This window comes from Augochlora pura, chromosome 9 (assembly GCF_028453695.1).
Source record: "Augochlora pura isolate Apur16 chromosome 9, APUR_v2.2.1, whole genome shotgun sequence".
In the NCBI taxonomy this organism is placed as follows: Eukaryota; Metazoa; Arthropoda; class Insecta; order Hymenoptera; family Halictidae; genus Augochlora; species Augochlora pura.
Window position 1 is genome coordinate 3,373,790 of NC_135780.1, and position 14,571 is coordinate 3,388,360.

Genomic DNA, 14,571 nt, shown 5'->3' on the forward strand with positions numbered 1-14,571 from the left:
ATAAATTTTGGCAATATGAAACTCTATATTGCAGCTGAATGATGTATAGCAAGATCTATTTGTATTGAAGTAGGTTTGCTATGAAAATGCAATGCAATTAATAAATTTCTTTCCATTGCACATTCTTGTGTCCACATTGAAACAGTATGTATGTATATTCTTTTCAAGTCCTTAATCAAATTAAAATCTACTCCATTTGTAGCTGAAAATAGAATGAAATAGGTCTAACCATTTCTATAGAGTTAGAGGATAGATTCATGTACGAGACCTAGGAAGACTGTAGCTAGGAGATATATGTTACAATATTTACAAGATACATGCTCCTACGAATTGAAATTACGTTTAAGAAAATTTAATATTCTTCTTCTTCTTCTTATGATTACTCAATTAATAAGTATATCAATATCTGCATTAAGAACAAAAAAATAAGTGCATTAAATTTTTATCTCTTATAATTCTTAGATAGCAAATTTATTTAATAAAATAATTTATATTATACAAATTTGCATTTATTTAATATGTCTACTATGAGAACTCTAATTCCATGTCTTCATTTAATGATATAATACAGATACTTGAGAAACTTCAAATGTAGTGTTCATTTCACCCTCAAGATGAATGCCTTGCATTGGAATTTGGAGCAGAAGTGTTTAGAAACTTCATTGTCGTTACAAGATTTGCGAACAAAATTGTTTCCTGAAAAAGAATTTAATCGTGCTCCTACATTGAGTGAAGATAAATATACTCCAAAAACTTTAGAAGGCAATTGGTTTGAACGTGGAACAATTTCTATTCCTCAAATTGTTGAGTGGAGAACTACTTACGATACAGATTATAAGTCTCATATAAATAAAACATGGAATGAAAATCAAATTACAAAATGGGATAACAAAATTAATCTTGAGGTATTCAATCAATGATGCTACACCATATAAATAAATGGTACTTAATACAAAAACTATCGAATGCCATTATTACATCTATCTCTATTACATCTCTGAATATGACTTTTATATAAGGGTTTAACTAGTGATCAAATACATAGCCATAAGAAGGAATATTATAACAACATGACAACAACTTATGATTTGTCTTACAATATTTTAACGAAAGGTGTTATAGGCCCTAGAATCAGAACATATCATGCAAGGTACATGTTATTTTTTATGTCAATTTTTAGTTACGAGTGTATTTCACAAAATTATATCTTTTACTTGAAGAAAGCGAAACTGGATACCAGAACAAGATTTTACGCAAAGCTATGGTAGTTTAACAAATTTTGGACTGATGGACGAGATTAAGAAAGAGTTATATAAAAATTCATTAGAAGGATTAGCTACAGAGCGATGGAAAACTATTTATACAGAAGAAATTGGTCAGCTAGCAGGAAAAAATATTATACCAAACACACAGTAAGTTTTTGTTTAAAATAAATATATTTAAAATCTTTTCTATTATTACATATTCACATTACTTCCGATCTTTTTCAAGATTTAACAGACGGAAAGTGGATTTCAATACACCAGATCTTACACATTTTAAACATAAATCGTTAAACGTTGAACCCTGTTTGCTTCCATTTAAAATTAAAAAATTAAAGGAAAATTCGAAGTGCAGAAATAAGGATGCTAAACATGTAAATTAATTAATTAAAAATTGTAAGAACATATGATATTTCACAGAAATATATTATGATGTATATGTATTACATAATGTTGACGCTGTGTTGTGATATAATAAACATGTTAATATATTTTTACAAATTTGCAGAACATCTTAGGTTCATGATTTGTACATGCACTAAAATGTTAAATACAATATAAATTCTTAAAAACTAATTTCTTCGTCTATTTTTAATATAAACATCGTATTAAAATTATTAGTACAGTCTTATTGTTGCTTTATTAAAAGAAGAATTTGATATGGCGAAAGTGATACATATAAATGGATATTGATGGGGATTCAAAATTGATGAAATAATAAGTCAATGTTACAAAGGCATACATATGAATAAAAAAGAAAAATTATTAAGTAGAAAGAATGAAAAGAAGAAAATATTGTACTAGCTGCCAGAAATGCATAATAAAATGCAAATTTTAAGGAGGAAGTCTAGATAATGGTAACAACATTCAGAAATGGAAATAGAGAAAGACATAATAAATACTGGAAGCCGAACGAAACACTGGAACCTTGACAAGAACAATGTAAGAACATATAAAAAGAATATAACAAACGAAGACAATTATGAGGGAAAAGCAGTGAAAGAATAACATATGTAACAATTATAAAATTAATATAAACAAACTATTGTATATGTATATTGTATATGCGTATATTATTTAATATGTAAACCTTCCTGCTAAGATCAAAAGTCACAAAAAAAAACCAAAAAGGTAACACTTATTATGATAACAATATTATTTTAACAAAAATCATAATCGGTATGTTAATATATCATAATTAAGTTAAGTCATAAAAATAAAGATTATCATTATAAAATTAACATTACCTTATGTTGTTTCAATTCGTAATTATTTTAATTTGTCGGCTTAGGTACGTATCTTACTAATGAACACATGAAGAACCCCTTCTTTATCTTAACTTTTGACGCTTTTAGAATATCATACCACTATTTCAATTAAAGTCAGTATTCAAATTATTGTATAAACACAATTTATGGGAACAGGCAAATGTAAAATCAGTCTAGTCATTATCTATCTTATCTTGTGACATTAACAGGGACCTATTATAATGATACCAAGTTCTATATTGGCAGTATTAACAACTGAGTCATATCAGCTCAATGGATTTCTTTACTATTAGTTCATCAGCATTTTACAAAATACTTATTAATCTAATTAATTCCATTAATCGGAGCCATAGTTAAAAACGATTTTATCTCTCATTTTCGATTCAGTGTTTCATGATAAATCAAACATTATTTAATGGACTATACAATGCGGTTTACTCTGCATATGAATGACAATGTAAAATGCTAACTAAGTAAGAGTAACATCAAAATTTGTAACACTATGCTCTATTTAACGTACTAGCGTAGTACCTACAACTATTATATTTAAAACAAGTGAACCGCATAAAAGAACTGATAGCCAAACGGGAACTGAAACAATCGTCGTGTGACTTGAAAATGTATTCTTTCCTAAAGAACTCTTAATATTACTTTCATTTATATTCTGTGCTTGTGAACATTGATCCATAAAAGCGGATCCATTATTTTGATCAGAATGAGGTAGTAATAATTTTGGCTGAGGGTATGAATTAAACGATGTGAATTTCATTGTTTGATTATTAAATGAACCTTTTAAGTCTGGAAGTGGAAACTGCAAACTTTGATGACAGAAATTCCTATTAGGACTGATGTTAGTTTGCTTTGGAGCATAGCAGGATTGAGTGAAATCCGACACTGTAGAACATTGATCAAATTCATGTATGGATGGTTCTCTAGATGGAGCAAAGTTGGATCCAACTGAACCAAACCCAGAACTTGGACTGGACGATCTGGATAATGAAGGTAGATCCATACTATTTTGCCAATATCCATCAGTCACCCAGGGTTGTTGCGTAACAGATTTTAATTTGGGTGGTGATATACTATTTTTCTTACTAAGTGTACCATTTAATCTTTTAAAAAGCTTGGAACTTCCTGGATTGTACACTTTTCTTTCAAAAATTTTCGGTGCTTTATTTTTGATTATATACTTTGGTTTATCTTCACTCAAAGATAATGTACTAAATGTACTCAAATTATCATTCAATGTATAATTTTCAATCATATTAGTTTTTGGTGTCAACAGAGATGAAGAATTAAATGACAGACAATTGTCATTTATAGGTGTTGATAATAATTGTGATTCTTGATTTATTCTGTAATATCAAAGAAAAAATATCACTATCTGAAATGTGTTTGAAATTGATAGTGTATAGAAATTAATAACAAATAAAATTAAATTACTTACAATGAACTTTTCAATAATGTACGTTTATTGACTGATTGATTTATACTGAATGGTATAAATTCAGTTGTTACACTCGGTGAAAATTCACTATTATTGGTTTCACCTACATCATTTATGATTTTAGTATCAAAACCTGTCTTGTCACTTAAAGTTGATGTACATGAATCAGACAGTGATGTAGTTTTTGAAGAAAATCCTATCTTTTTGAATGATAAATTGTTACTCTTTGTATTCTTGTATGATTTAGGTTTAACATTAATAAAGGCTATAATTGAAGCAAAGAACATTATCTAAAAATAAAGATTAAGTAAGTTCCTATAGAAATAAAATAGATAAAATTAATTTTATACAATATATTATCTTACCATATGATACTGAGTTACATATTCAAGAGAGACCCATTTGTTATGAAAATCTATTTTCATTATCTCTGAATCTTTAAAAGGTAAAAGAATAATAATACATATCCACAAAAACATGAGCAATACATCCGAGCTTTTCCTTCTAGCTGATGCTACACAGCAGGCACAAAATTGAAAAAGTAGTCCACCAACTGGCAAGCATAAGTGATTCATGTTGTATGCTACCATAGAGTCAAAAATTGTTGAAAGCATTCTGAATATTGGTTCAGAATATTTTTTGTTCTAGGAAAGATATAAAAAATCTTACAAAATAATTTTCAATAACTCTAATTACATATTATATTATATGTACTTACATTAGCAATCACTTGAAAAGGCTTTTGCTTAAATAACAACATTTTGTATTCTGCAAGCCATAGTGCTTGTTTGTGTAATACATTATGTACTGTGCTTTTACACTGTGTGCACAATGGATATTCCTGTTCCAAACTTTTTTTGAATTTCTTTACCTCTTGCTCATAATTCTTTTCATTCATAGGTACATAGTTAGATAACTTTAATAGTTTCAAAGTTTCAGTCTTTATACATTGATTACAGAGTCTGTTTGTCGAAACTTTATTGACTTTTATATCCTGGGCATCTGAGCAATATCTTCTATTATTGTGTGAAGTAATTTTATACTGTTCTGGTATACTATATGCATAATCACCATTCTATAATTTGACATGAAAGAGAAATGGAAATTGTTTTATTTATATGAATAAAAATAAGTTTTAAAAAAGTAAAGAAAAATAAAAATATTTATTCCAAAAGCTCGTACAAATGCTGTAATAATGAAAATTTAAAAATAATAATTTCACTAAGTACAGCATTAAGACAAATTGCATGATCGCGTAAACGGAAGTATTATTTCCCGCGTGAAAAAAAAGCCGCGTAAACGGAGACAGACGTACTTTTGAAAACATGCTTCGTTAAATTTTATTTTATTTACCTTCAAAAAACCATTATACTGTTCACAATGTGGGCACAACCACCAGTTAGCCTGTTGCCGCAAAATTTTACTGTCATTATTACAAAACCAGCAGTTTAATTTTGCAGGCCATCTCAATCTAACATGTAAATGGATACATTACACATAGATTATTGTATTTAAAAAAGAGAAGTAATATAATATAATACCGTACTCACCTTAACTTTTGGAAGACCGTGATAATAGTAACAATAATAAACAAAATAAGTGATAATATTGGCATAAAATTGACTAACAGGTTGAATTCCATTTTAAGGCTAGAGTCTTTTTACCTTAACCTATACGACCGTACGTCACAGACGAGGAATACTTGTAGATCGCACATCCTCACTCATTTTGTAGAATTTAATATCATATTGACATAAGCAAAAGTTAGGTCTATTCTCGAAACCAACTTCTAGTTCGCATGCATCTTTAAATGATGTATATTAGCAAACCATTTGTTATAACTAATTCGTTTATAATCATTTTTAATATTAAAAATTATACATACATATGTGCATATGTACATACCCGCATAAAGGGTGATGCTCAATAAACAATTTGGTCTTAAACATATGTATGTCAATAAAAATTAATAATTCTTCTTACTTAATTATTCTAAATTCGATTATGTTGTTAGATTTAATTATGTAATTACGTACTATTATTAAGCTTATTTTTATCATGATAATAATCATAAAATTATTTTTGGAAATATTTGATAATCGATTAACAGACATTACACTAATCGATATAATACATATATCGATATACTAAGGCTATAAAAAGTCGATACTAGAATTATCGAGCTTCTACTCGAAATCGAGACATATAGAAGATTCAGTGACAAGCATTTCTTATGGTAGCAGCGAATATAACAATTTAGTTTTGAATTTTGTGTTGTACTCCTTTTCATAAGTGGATGGACTTATAAAAAGAATTAATTAATATCTATAGTTGGTTATAAGTAGTGAGTGCACAAAATGACGCTCACAACTAAGGTGAGTATGTAACTTTTAGCTCAGTGTAATCGAAAATATTATAATTTTTAATTTTATGTGTGCTTTAGATGGAAGTGGACGAAAAAACTGCGAAGGGGGAAGGTTTTAAACCCTACTACATTACCAAAATTGATGAGCTGCAATTAATTGTAGCTGACAAGAGTCAAAATTTAAGGAGGTTACAAGCACAACGTAACGAGCTTAATGCGAAAGGCATGTTCTTCTTGATCTATTTTATCTACACTACATCTTTCAAATTAATCTTATATATTAAATTAATTATTTTCTGTATTAAATTTCATACTCATCATTTCAGTACGTATGTTACGAGAGGAATTACAACTTCTTCAAGAACAAGGGTCATATGTCGGAGAAGTTGTCAAACCGATGGATAAAAAGAAAGTCTTAGTTAAAGTGCATCCAGAGGGCAAGTTTGTAGTGGATATAGATAAAAACATTGATATCAACGATGTAAAACCAAACTCAAGAGTTGCACTGCGTAATGAAAGTTATACTCTTCATAAAATTTTACCAAATAAAGTAGATCCCCTAGTATCTCTTATGATGGTGGAGAAGGTACCAGATTCTACCTATGAAATGGTTGGTGGTTTAGACAAACAAATCAAGGAAATTAAAGAAGTTATAGAACTACCTGTTAAACATCCTGAACTGTTTGATGCTCTTGGAATAGCACAACCTAAAGGAGTTCTATTGTATGGACCACCAGGTAAGAAAAATCAGTTGTAGAAAATATTGTTTTACCTCTGTAAGAAAGGATATTATTGAATCATGTTGTATAACTAATCCTTAGGTACAGGAAAAACTTTATTGGCAAGAGCAGTGGCTCACCATACTGAATGTACATTTATTCGTGTGTCTGGCTCTGAATTGGTTCAGAAATTCATTGGTGAAGGCTCAAGAATGGTTCGTGAACTATTCGTAATGGCTAGAGAACATGCACCGTCTATTATATTTATGGATGAAATAGATTCAATTGGAAGTGCTCGTATTGAGTCTGGATCTAGTGGTGATAGTGAAGTAGGTATTATACTTCTGATTTTAATATTTCGATCTCTATACTTATGTATAACAAATATAATGCTAGGTCCAAAGAACTATGCTCGAATTACTAAATCAGTTGGATGGGTTTGAAGCAACAAAAAATATTAAAGTTATCATGGCAACGAATAGAATTGATATATTGGACCCTGCTTTACTCAGACCTGGACGTATTGATCGTAAAATTGAATTTCCACCTCCAAATGAGGAAGCGCGTCTTGACATCTTAAAAATTCATTCAAGAAAAATGAATCTAACTCGGGGCATTAATTTAAGAAAAATCGCAGAACTTATGCCCGGTGCATCTGGTGCAGAAGTTAAGGTACTGTATATGAAGTTCGTAAAAATAATTATGTCTTTTCAATTGGTACATTCATTTTGTTTCGTTTTTAGGGAGTTTGTACAGAAGCCGGTATGTATGCCCTCAGAGAACGTCGCGTTCATGTTACTCAAGAAGATTTCGAAATGGCTGTTGCTAAAGTTATGCAGAAAGATTCTGAAAAGAATATGTCCATTAAGAAGTTATGGAAGTAAATAGTTAGATTTATTGTTTCAATATTATTTACATTTTTTGTAAAATCATTTGTGAAATCCATATAACTTCGTATAAAATAAAATTTATAATTGTAAAAAAAAAGATTTATTTCAAATTATGCTGTTATTACTACTACTACTACTACTACTACTACTACTACTACGAAGATTTAATGTTAATCAAGTATTTTATAACTGTCGAATTTTCTTAATGTCATGAAATACACGTACTAATGAATATTTATTGAATGAAATGTCTTTATTATTTATAGGATGTTTTCTGTTTTGTGTAAGAGATGTTTCAGTGTTTTCATTCGAGAAGATTAAAATGTTTTAATAAAGATTATTTGAATGTTTTCAAAACAAGTAAAAGTTTCGTACCATGTGATAAAATTTAATACTGCGAGTACTGTAGAAAGAGAACGAGATACGACTGAGAAAGATAGAACGATACCGATCAGATTCTATGCTGTGTGTGGATGGATAGGAAACCTAGCTTATTTTACTTTACCGAGTTTACAACCGCACCAACTGATCATTGATCACTGGTCAACTGGCCATATCAGATTACCACTATTAGGTAATAGATTTTATTATTCGAAACTTTTTTAAAAATCTAATTTCACGCCCTGTTTTCGCTCTTTCATTTTGAAAGTGAGGGCAGCACTATCTCGCCAGTAAATCGCTAACCTATCAGAGTAAAGAAAATTTCTATATTAACCCTTGCTAACGGATCGATTGGCGGCCTGAAACTGTGCAGGAGTAGGTCCCATTACTGTTCATAAATCTTGATATGGTATAACTCTATTTTATTCTCTTAAACATATCCTCCCCACTATACAATGGCTACATGTGGCTACTTGCGGTGAACACTTCGCCGATCAGTTTTCAATTGTAATATATCTTCGATTGAAAGTAGAATTGTTCAAAAATCACAATGGGTAAAAAGACAAAAATTGGAAAGCAGAGGAAGGATAAATTCTATCACTTGGCTAAAGAAGTTGGTGAGTGTTCGCATGCGGATAATACTTTTCTCCATTCATACAGAATTATTGTTAAAATAACATGTCAAAAAGTTTCAGTATTATTGTTTGAATTAAGTAAAAAAAAGTGTTCATTGAAAAAACTTTCCTATTATTATGCGTAAACAACATTTTTCATAGGTTATGTTTTATAGGTTATAGGTCACGTGCTGCTTTCAAATTGATCCAATTGAACCGAAAGTTTGAATTTTTACAAAAATCACGAGTATGCATAGATTTATGTGCAGCTCCAGGAGGATGGATGCAAGTTGCCCGGCAGAATATGCCGGTATCTTCCATAGTGATAGGCGTAGATTTGTTTCCCATCAAACAGATTCCAGGTTGTATTGGTTTAGTGGAAGATATTACGACAGATAAATGTCGGGTTTCAATATCCCGTGAGTTAAAGACATGGAAAGCTGATGTCGTATTACATGATGGAGCACCAAATGTTGGTCAAAACTGGCTCCATGATGCATACCAACAAATAGATTTAACTTTGTCAGCCTTAAAACTGGCAACACATTTTCTAAGACCAGGGGGATGGTTTGTTACAAAAATGTTCAGATCAAAAGATTATCATTCACTACTTTGGGTCTTGAAGCAACTGTTTAAAAAGGTATTCTATTTATAATTGATACAATATTATGTATGCCATAGCGGGACTCAATTGTTATATTTTATTTTAGGTACATGCAACTAAACCTCAAGCTTCGCGTAGCGAATCCGCTGAAATATTTGTCGTTTGTCAGTATTATATAGCTCCTGATAAATTGGACCCAAAATTTTTGGATCCCAAATACGTGTTTTCTGAATTAGAAATGGAACCTGCAAATAAATTGAACATTTATAAGCCAGTGAAAAAGAAACTCAAAGCTGAGGGATATCCAGAAAATGATTATACTTTGTACCATGCATTATCTGTTAAAGATTTTATAGCACATGAAAACGCAGTAGAAGCATTACAAGATGCTTCTGAAATCGTTTTTGATGATGAAATCATTACGAATCACGAGTTAACAACCAATGAAATTAAAGAATGTTGTAAAGATATTAAAGTGTTAGGCAAAAAAGATTTAAGACGTTTGTTGAAGTGGTGGAAAGAGGTGAAAGAAGCTTTGGAAGAAAAAGAACCAGTAGCAGAAGAAGATGGAGTTAATCAGCCTGTTGAAGCGCAACCTTTGACCCAAGAAGAACTGGAAAACTTAGAAGATGAAGAAATTACTAAAAAGATTGAAGAGCTCAGAGCAGAAGAAGCTAGAGAAGTGAAACGAAAGAAGAAGAAAGTTAATAAGGAAAGGCAGAAGTTAAATGAGCGCCTAAATTTAAAAATGGTTCATAAAGGAGACGCAGGTCCTGTACTGGAAGGAGATGATATGTTTAGTTTGAAAGAAATTAAAACATACCAGCAATTACAGGAGATTACGAATCAACAACCAGATATAGTAGCTGAAAGTGATGTAGAATCAGATGATGGAAAAATTAAACCGAAAACAGTTTGGTATAAAAAAGATGAAGGACATTTAGACAGTAAGGGATTGTATTATAAAACAGAAGATAGCGAGCCGGAAAATTCGAGTGACGCATCCGACGACGAAAGTGAAAAATCAGGTTTAGGTATGTAATTATTGAGTATATACATTTAAATGTATGTTATATATATCTTCATACCTTCACATTATTAATTGCTCTTTTATTAGGTTTGAATGACTCAGATGACGAAGGTAGAAAAGAAGTTCGAAGAAGAAAGAAGAAAGATGAAGATGATTCAGAAAATCCGCTGTTAACCGATCTAGATAATAGAGATAAAAAGACTAAAAGAATTTACAAAGCTGAGCTGTGGTTTCAGAAAGACATTTTTAAAAATTTAGAAGACGAAAAAGATGAAGATCTTGAATTGGATAAAATGGTCGAAGAGTATAAAAAGAGAGGTGGTCGTATAATAGGGGAGACTTCAACGAATAGTGGAAAAGAAAAGAAAGTAAATAAGGTGAACACAATAATGGATGAAGTTGAGAACGATGACGATGTTTATAATTCTGAAGACGCTGACTCTGGTTCCGACTACGACATGGATGAAATGATGGTTTCAAATAAAAAAGATAAGAAAAAGAAAGTGGGTGGCAAAAATGGTTTCGAAATAGTTTCAAAATCAACCGGTAAGTATGTTGTTGCCTTAAATAAAACAGTCATTTATTTATTAGTTAATTTTTGCATCACAATGTGCAGATATAAAACCGAAAAAGAGGAAACGTTTAGCAGAAGAGGATCTGGCATTAGGATCGTTATTAGTCCAAAGCAAGAAAACGCGAAGAGATTTGATAGATTCAGCATGGAACAGATACGCGTTTAACGATGAAAATTTACCCGACTGGTTTGTACAAGATGAAAAGGAGCACATGAGGAAAGAAGCACCTGTACCTAAAGAGCTGGTCGACGAATACAAGAAGCGGGTTGAAAATGTGAATGCTCGACCAATTAAAAAAGTTCTGGAAGCAAAGGGAAGGAAGAAACGTCGTGCAATACGTAAACTGGAGAAGGCGAAGAAAAAGGTGGAAGCAATCATGGACAACGCAGATATTACTGATAGAGAGAAATCGAAACAAGTGCAAGCGTAAGGATTACTATTCTTTAAGTTATGTTTGTTACAATATATTGATTTTGTAAATATATTTATTCACATTTCCATTTCAGATTGTACAAGAAAGCTCAGAAACAACCTAAGAAAGAAGTTACTTACATAGTTTCGAAGAAACATTTGGCACAGAAGAAAGCACCAAGGCCTGGAGGTGTTAAAGGACGTTATAAGATGGTCGATCCCAGAATGAAGAAAGATTTACGCGCGGCGAAATCAAAAGAGAAAACAAAAGGACGAGGAAAGAAGAGCCACGGTGGCAAACCGCCACGAGGAAAGGCTAAAGCTCATAAAGGAAAGAAATTAAAAAAATAATTTCTTTCAAATAGGAATTATGAAATCATTTTACAATTTTTCTCGCCCTGCGCTATTTTAAAATCTATTAAAAATCAACAAAAGAACAGAATACAACACAGTGTGTGTTGCTTTTCGATGCAATGAGATGCTGTAAATACAGTAACGTTTTGTACATACAGATTTATGTACTAAATTATGCAATGTCCGTAATTAAAGTATTTTGTACATACATGCTGATGTATCCAGATTCATTTATTATTAATCTTTCATCGTATTTATATCTATTGTAATTTATTAGTTTAGTGAAATTGATAATTCTTTTCTTACAACATTTTACACAAAAGGATAAAACTAAAGAGAAAAAATATTTTTAATGAAGCGCGTTCTATACCGATAAATTTCCCTGCAATATGGCAACCCGATTTACTCATGTGAGTAAATGCTGCTAACTATGATTCGTTTAAACGATGGAATGTCGCAAATGTTGCAATTTATAATCATCGTTTAAGCGAATATAGATAAGTGGATATAACCAATCTCGTGGCACGAAATCTGCCATGATTGACTTCGATGCACACTGTATACTATACGGTATACGCAGCTTCTTCTCCCCACTCCTCGTAGGTGTTACTGCTAAGCTAACGGCATCTCTGCCGTGCCGGGTGTATTCCGTGCATCGAACATTCTGATGCAACCGTGGACTGCGTAGCGTCGGGACGCTGCGGTCGATGTCAAGGACAAGGCCAATAGCATTTAGAAAGAGCGTTCCACGACGACATTGTTGCAATCAAAGCGGTGTCGGTGAAACTTTTTTTCCTGGCGCATCGCCAAAAATCGCATCATCGGCTTCCGACTTCGTAATCGAACTGCGAGATTTCGCGAAACACAGGTATACATCGGGATCGTGTCATGCCGAATGATCTCTTGTATTTTTTTCTAACCTTTTTCAATTTTCATCGCTTTTTTACTTTCTTTTTTCATTCACTTGTCCGCCATTCACAAGGTCTTCGCTGTTCAAATGTTCTCATGTGATACGAAGTACCGGTGCTGACGTAACCTCGAGGGGCGACTCACTGGCAGTCAATGTCAAGGCCAAGCCTAGCGACACGTATAGGTTTCGTAACACAACGAAATCATTCTCGTCTCTACGGAAAAATTAATCAAATAGGTGAATCGCCGTACTCTTCGTTTACAGATTATTGTCGTCATTCTTTTCTTTGTAATTACAGTTTTTTTTACATATTTTATGTATATGTTGTATACTAAACCAAATTTCACAGGAATGGTGAAATTTTAATTTCGAGCAACAATTGTGATTTTGTAGCAGATAGAATTATTTAAAAAGGATATTTTATAACAGATTATAAACGACGAAATGGATATTCGTTTTTGCACGTTTTAAGTTTTAAGTTATCGGGCAAATGCCGACATCGAATGAAAATATCCATGCGATTTTCTTGCAACAAATACTCTTTTGCCAATTTTGTTTAAAACCAGTGTATCTGGTTTGATCATCGTTTTGTTTTCAGATCACTTTCGGCTGTTAAGAACGTAAGAGTCGTTCTACTGTTACCCAGCGATTCGGATGGTAAAAAGTGGCAAATAAAACGGCAGCAGCTCGATGGCCTATAAATACACGGCTATGAATATCGATCTTCGATATTACAATGAATCTGCATTTCATATGAATTTCAGATCCGATGTATTCCTTTCATGCGTGCTTAGTGTATTGTTGCATCGGGATGATTTCAAGGAATCGTAACTGGTAGAATTTTGAAATGGCACCCAGAGATCTCGGAAGCGGTAATACCCACTTGTTCCAATTTGCACGGCGCGAGCCAAGTTTGCATTCGGCGCCAAACACTTGTAGGTGCTGAACCAATCCTCGTAAATCTTGGTGCATTAGCGCCGGTATCGGTGAACTTGAGGACAAACAGAGTTGAACTTTCGGTTTCCGCGTTCTGTAATTTTATCTAATGCCTTTTCTCGTATATATAAAATTCTCCATAGTTACATCGTCAATAATTCGAAAATAGAAACCGATCTCTATTATTATTAGACCTTTATGGGAGCTAAACGTTTTCTTCCTCAAAGAAAATTTATTTTCCCCCCTTTACAGTTTTAATTATTAATGCTTCTACCAGTTTGTACTTTATCTACTCGCTTTTCTATAAATAAATTATAAGTGCAGTTTCCGTAATGCCACTTTCCGGTTATTGCGAGTTGCGATCACCTTCGAACAGCTCCGGTGGTCTTAATAAGTTCGACTGAATTTTTCGTATTTCGTCATGTTTCCGAAATATCGGGCTTTAGAGGTGAACTCGGTGAAACGGAGGGCCTTGAACCGTTCGGGCAGCTTATGTGGCGAGTTAAAATTATGATGAGAAATTGCGCCAGGAATATCCGCAATTGAGAAACAAGCGGGTATCGCGACCGAACAACACAGTTATCGAACAGTTTTTCTGGCAACGGTCGCACAAATTCTTATTATATTTTATCAACGGACGAGAAGAATGACGCCGCAGAAATACGAACCGCATGCTCCGCGAACTATAAGCCATGAGCGGCGCACCAATTTTAAACCATCGTAAAACAAAAGCGTCTTATTTTCTAAATATATACACCGGGACGTATCTATTTGAGCAACGGTTGCTTCAATATTAGTAATCGCG

At 32.2% G+C, this 14,571-nt stretch overlaps 4 protein-coding genes across 6 annotated transcripts; 3 read left to right on the forward strand and 1 right to left on the reverse strand.

The window, feature by feature from the left end:
* Positions 1-922: 922 nt before the first annotated feature.
* On the forward strand, positions 923-1,863 carry LOC144475335 (uncharacterized). 2 transcript variants are annotated; one of them, XM_078191130.1, is made up of 4 exons: positions 923-1,150; positions 1,221-1,412; positions 1,492-1,658; positions 1,771-1,863. In XM_078191130.1, exons 1-3 carry the CDS (start codon positions 1,071-1,073, stop codon positions 1,643-1,645), a joined length of 426 nt encoding a protein of 141 aa, XP_078047256.1. In that variant the 5' UTR covers positions 923-1,070; the 3' UTR covers positions 1,646-1,658; positions 1,771-1,863. The 2 variants fall into 2 exon arrangements, with proteins under 2 accessions (XP_078047256.1, XP_078047254.1); XM_078191128.1 differs by lacking the exon at positions 1,771-1,863 and having other exon boundaries at positions 1,492-1,702.
* Positions 1,864-2,434: 571 nt separating this feature from the next.
* Positions 2,435-5,757, reverse strand: LOC144475333 (uncharacterized). 2 transcript variants are annotated; one of them, XM_078191125.1, is made up of 6 exons: positions 5,528-5,757; positions 5,331-5,448; positions 4,696-5,052; positions 4,343-4,621; positions 3,978-4,267; positions 2,435-3,885 (listed from the first exon to the last, which is right to left on the reverse strand). In XM_078191125.1, the coding sequence occupies exons 1-6, from the start codon at positions 5,617-5,619 to the stop codon at positions 3,042-3,044; spliced, it is 1,980 nt and encodes a 659-aa protein (XP_078047251.1). In that variant the 5' UTR covers positions 5,620-5,757; the 3' UTR covers positions 2,435-3,041. The 2 variants fall into 2 exon arrangements, with proteins under 2 accessions (XP_078047251.1, XP_078047252.1); XM_078191126.1 differs by lacking the exon at positions 5,528-5,757 and having other exon boundaries at positions 4,696-5,032; positions 5,331-5,449.
* A 405-nt stretch (positions 5,758-6,162) lies between these two features.
* On the forward strand, positions 6,163-8,048 carry Rpt6 (26S proteasome regulatory subunit Rpt6). The gene is made up of 6 exons (XM_078191127.1): positions 6,163-6,352; positions 6,421-6,565; positions 6,669-7,079; positions 7,164-7,390; positions 7,458-7,733; positions 7,805-8,048. The coding sequence occupies exons 1-6, from the start codon at positions 6,335-6,337 to the stop codon at positions 7,943-7,945; spliced, it is 1,218 nt and encodes a 405-aa protein (XP_078047253.1). The 5' UTR covers positions 6,163-6,334; the 3' UTR covers positions 7,946-8,048.
* Positions 8,049-8,764: 716 nt separating this feature from the next.
* On the forward strand, positions 8,765-12,115 carry LOC144475331 (pre-rRNA 2'-O-ribose RNA methyltransferase FTSJ3). Its single transcript, XM_078191124.1, has 6 exons — positions 8,765-8,949; positions 9,123-9,586; positions 9,657-10,584; positions 10,668-11,126; positions 11,197-11,581; positions 11,662-12,115. Exons 1-6 carry the CDS (start codon positions 8,883-8,885, stop codon positions 11,915-11,917), a joined length of 2,559 nt encoding a protein of 852 aa, XP_078047250.1. The 5' UTR covers positions 8,765-8,882; the 3' UTR covers positions 11,918-12,115.
* Positions 12,116-14,571: the final 2,456 nt, after the last annotated feature.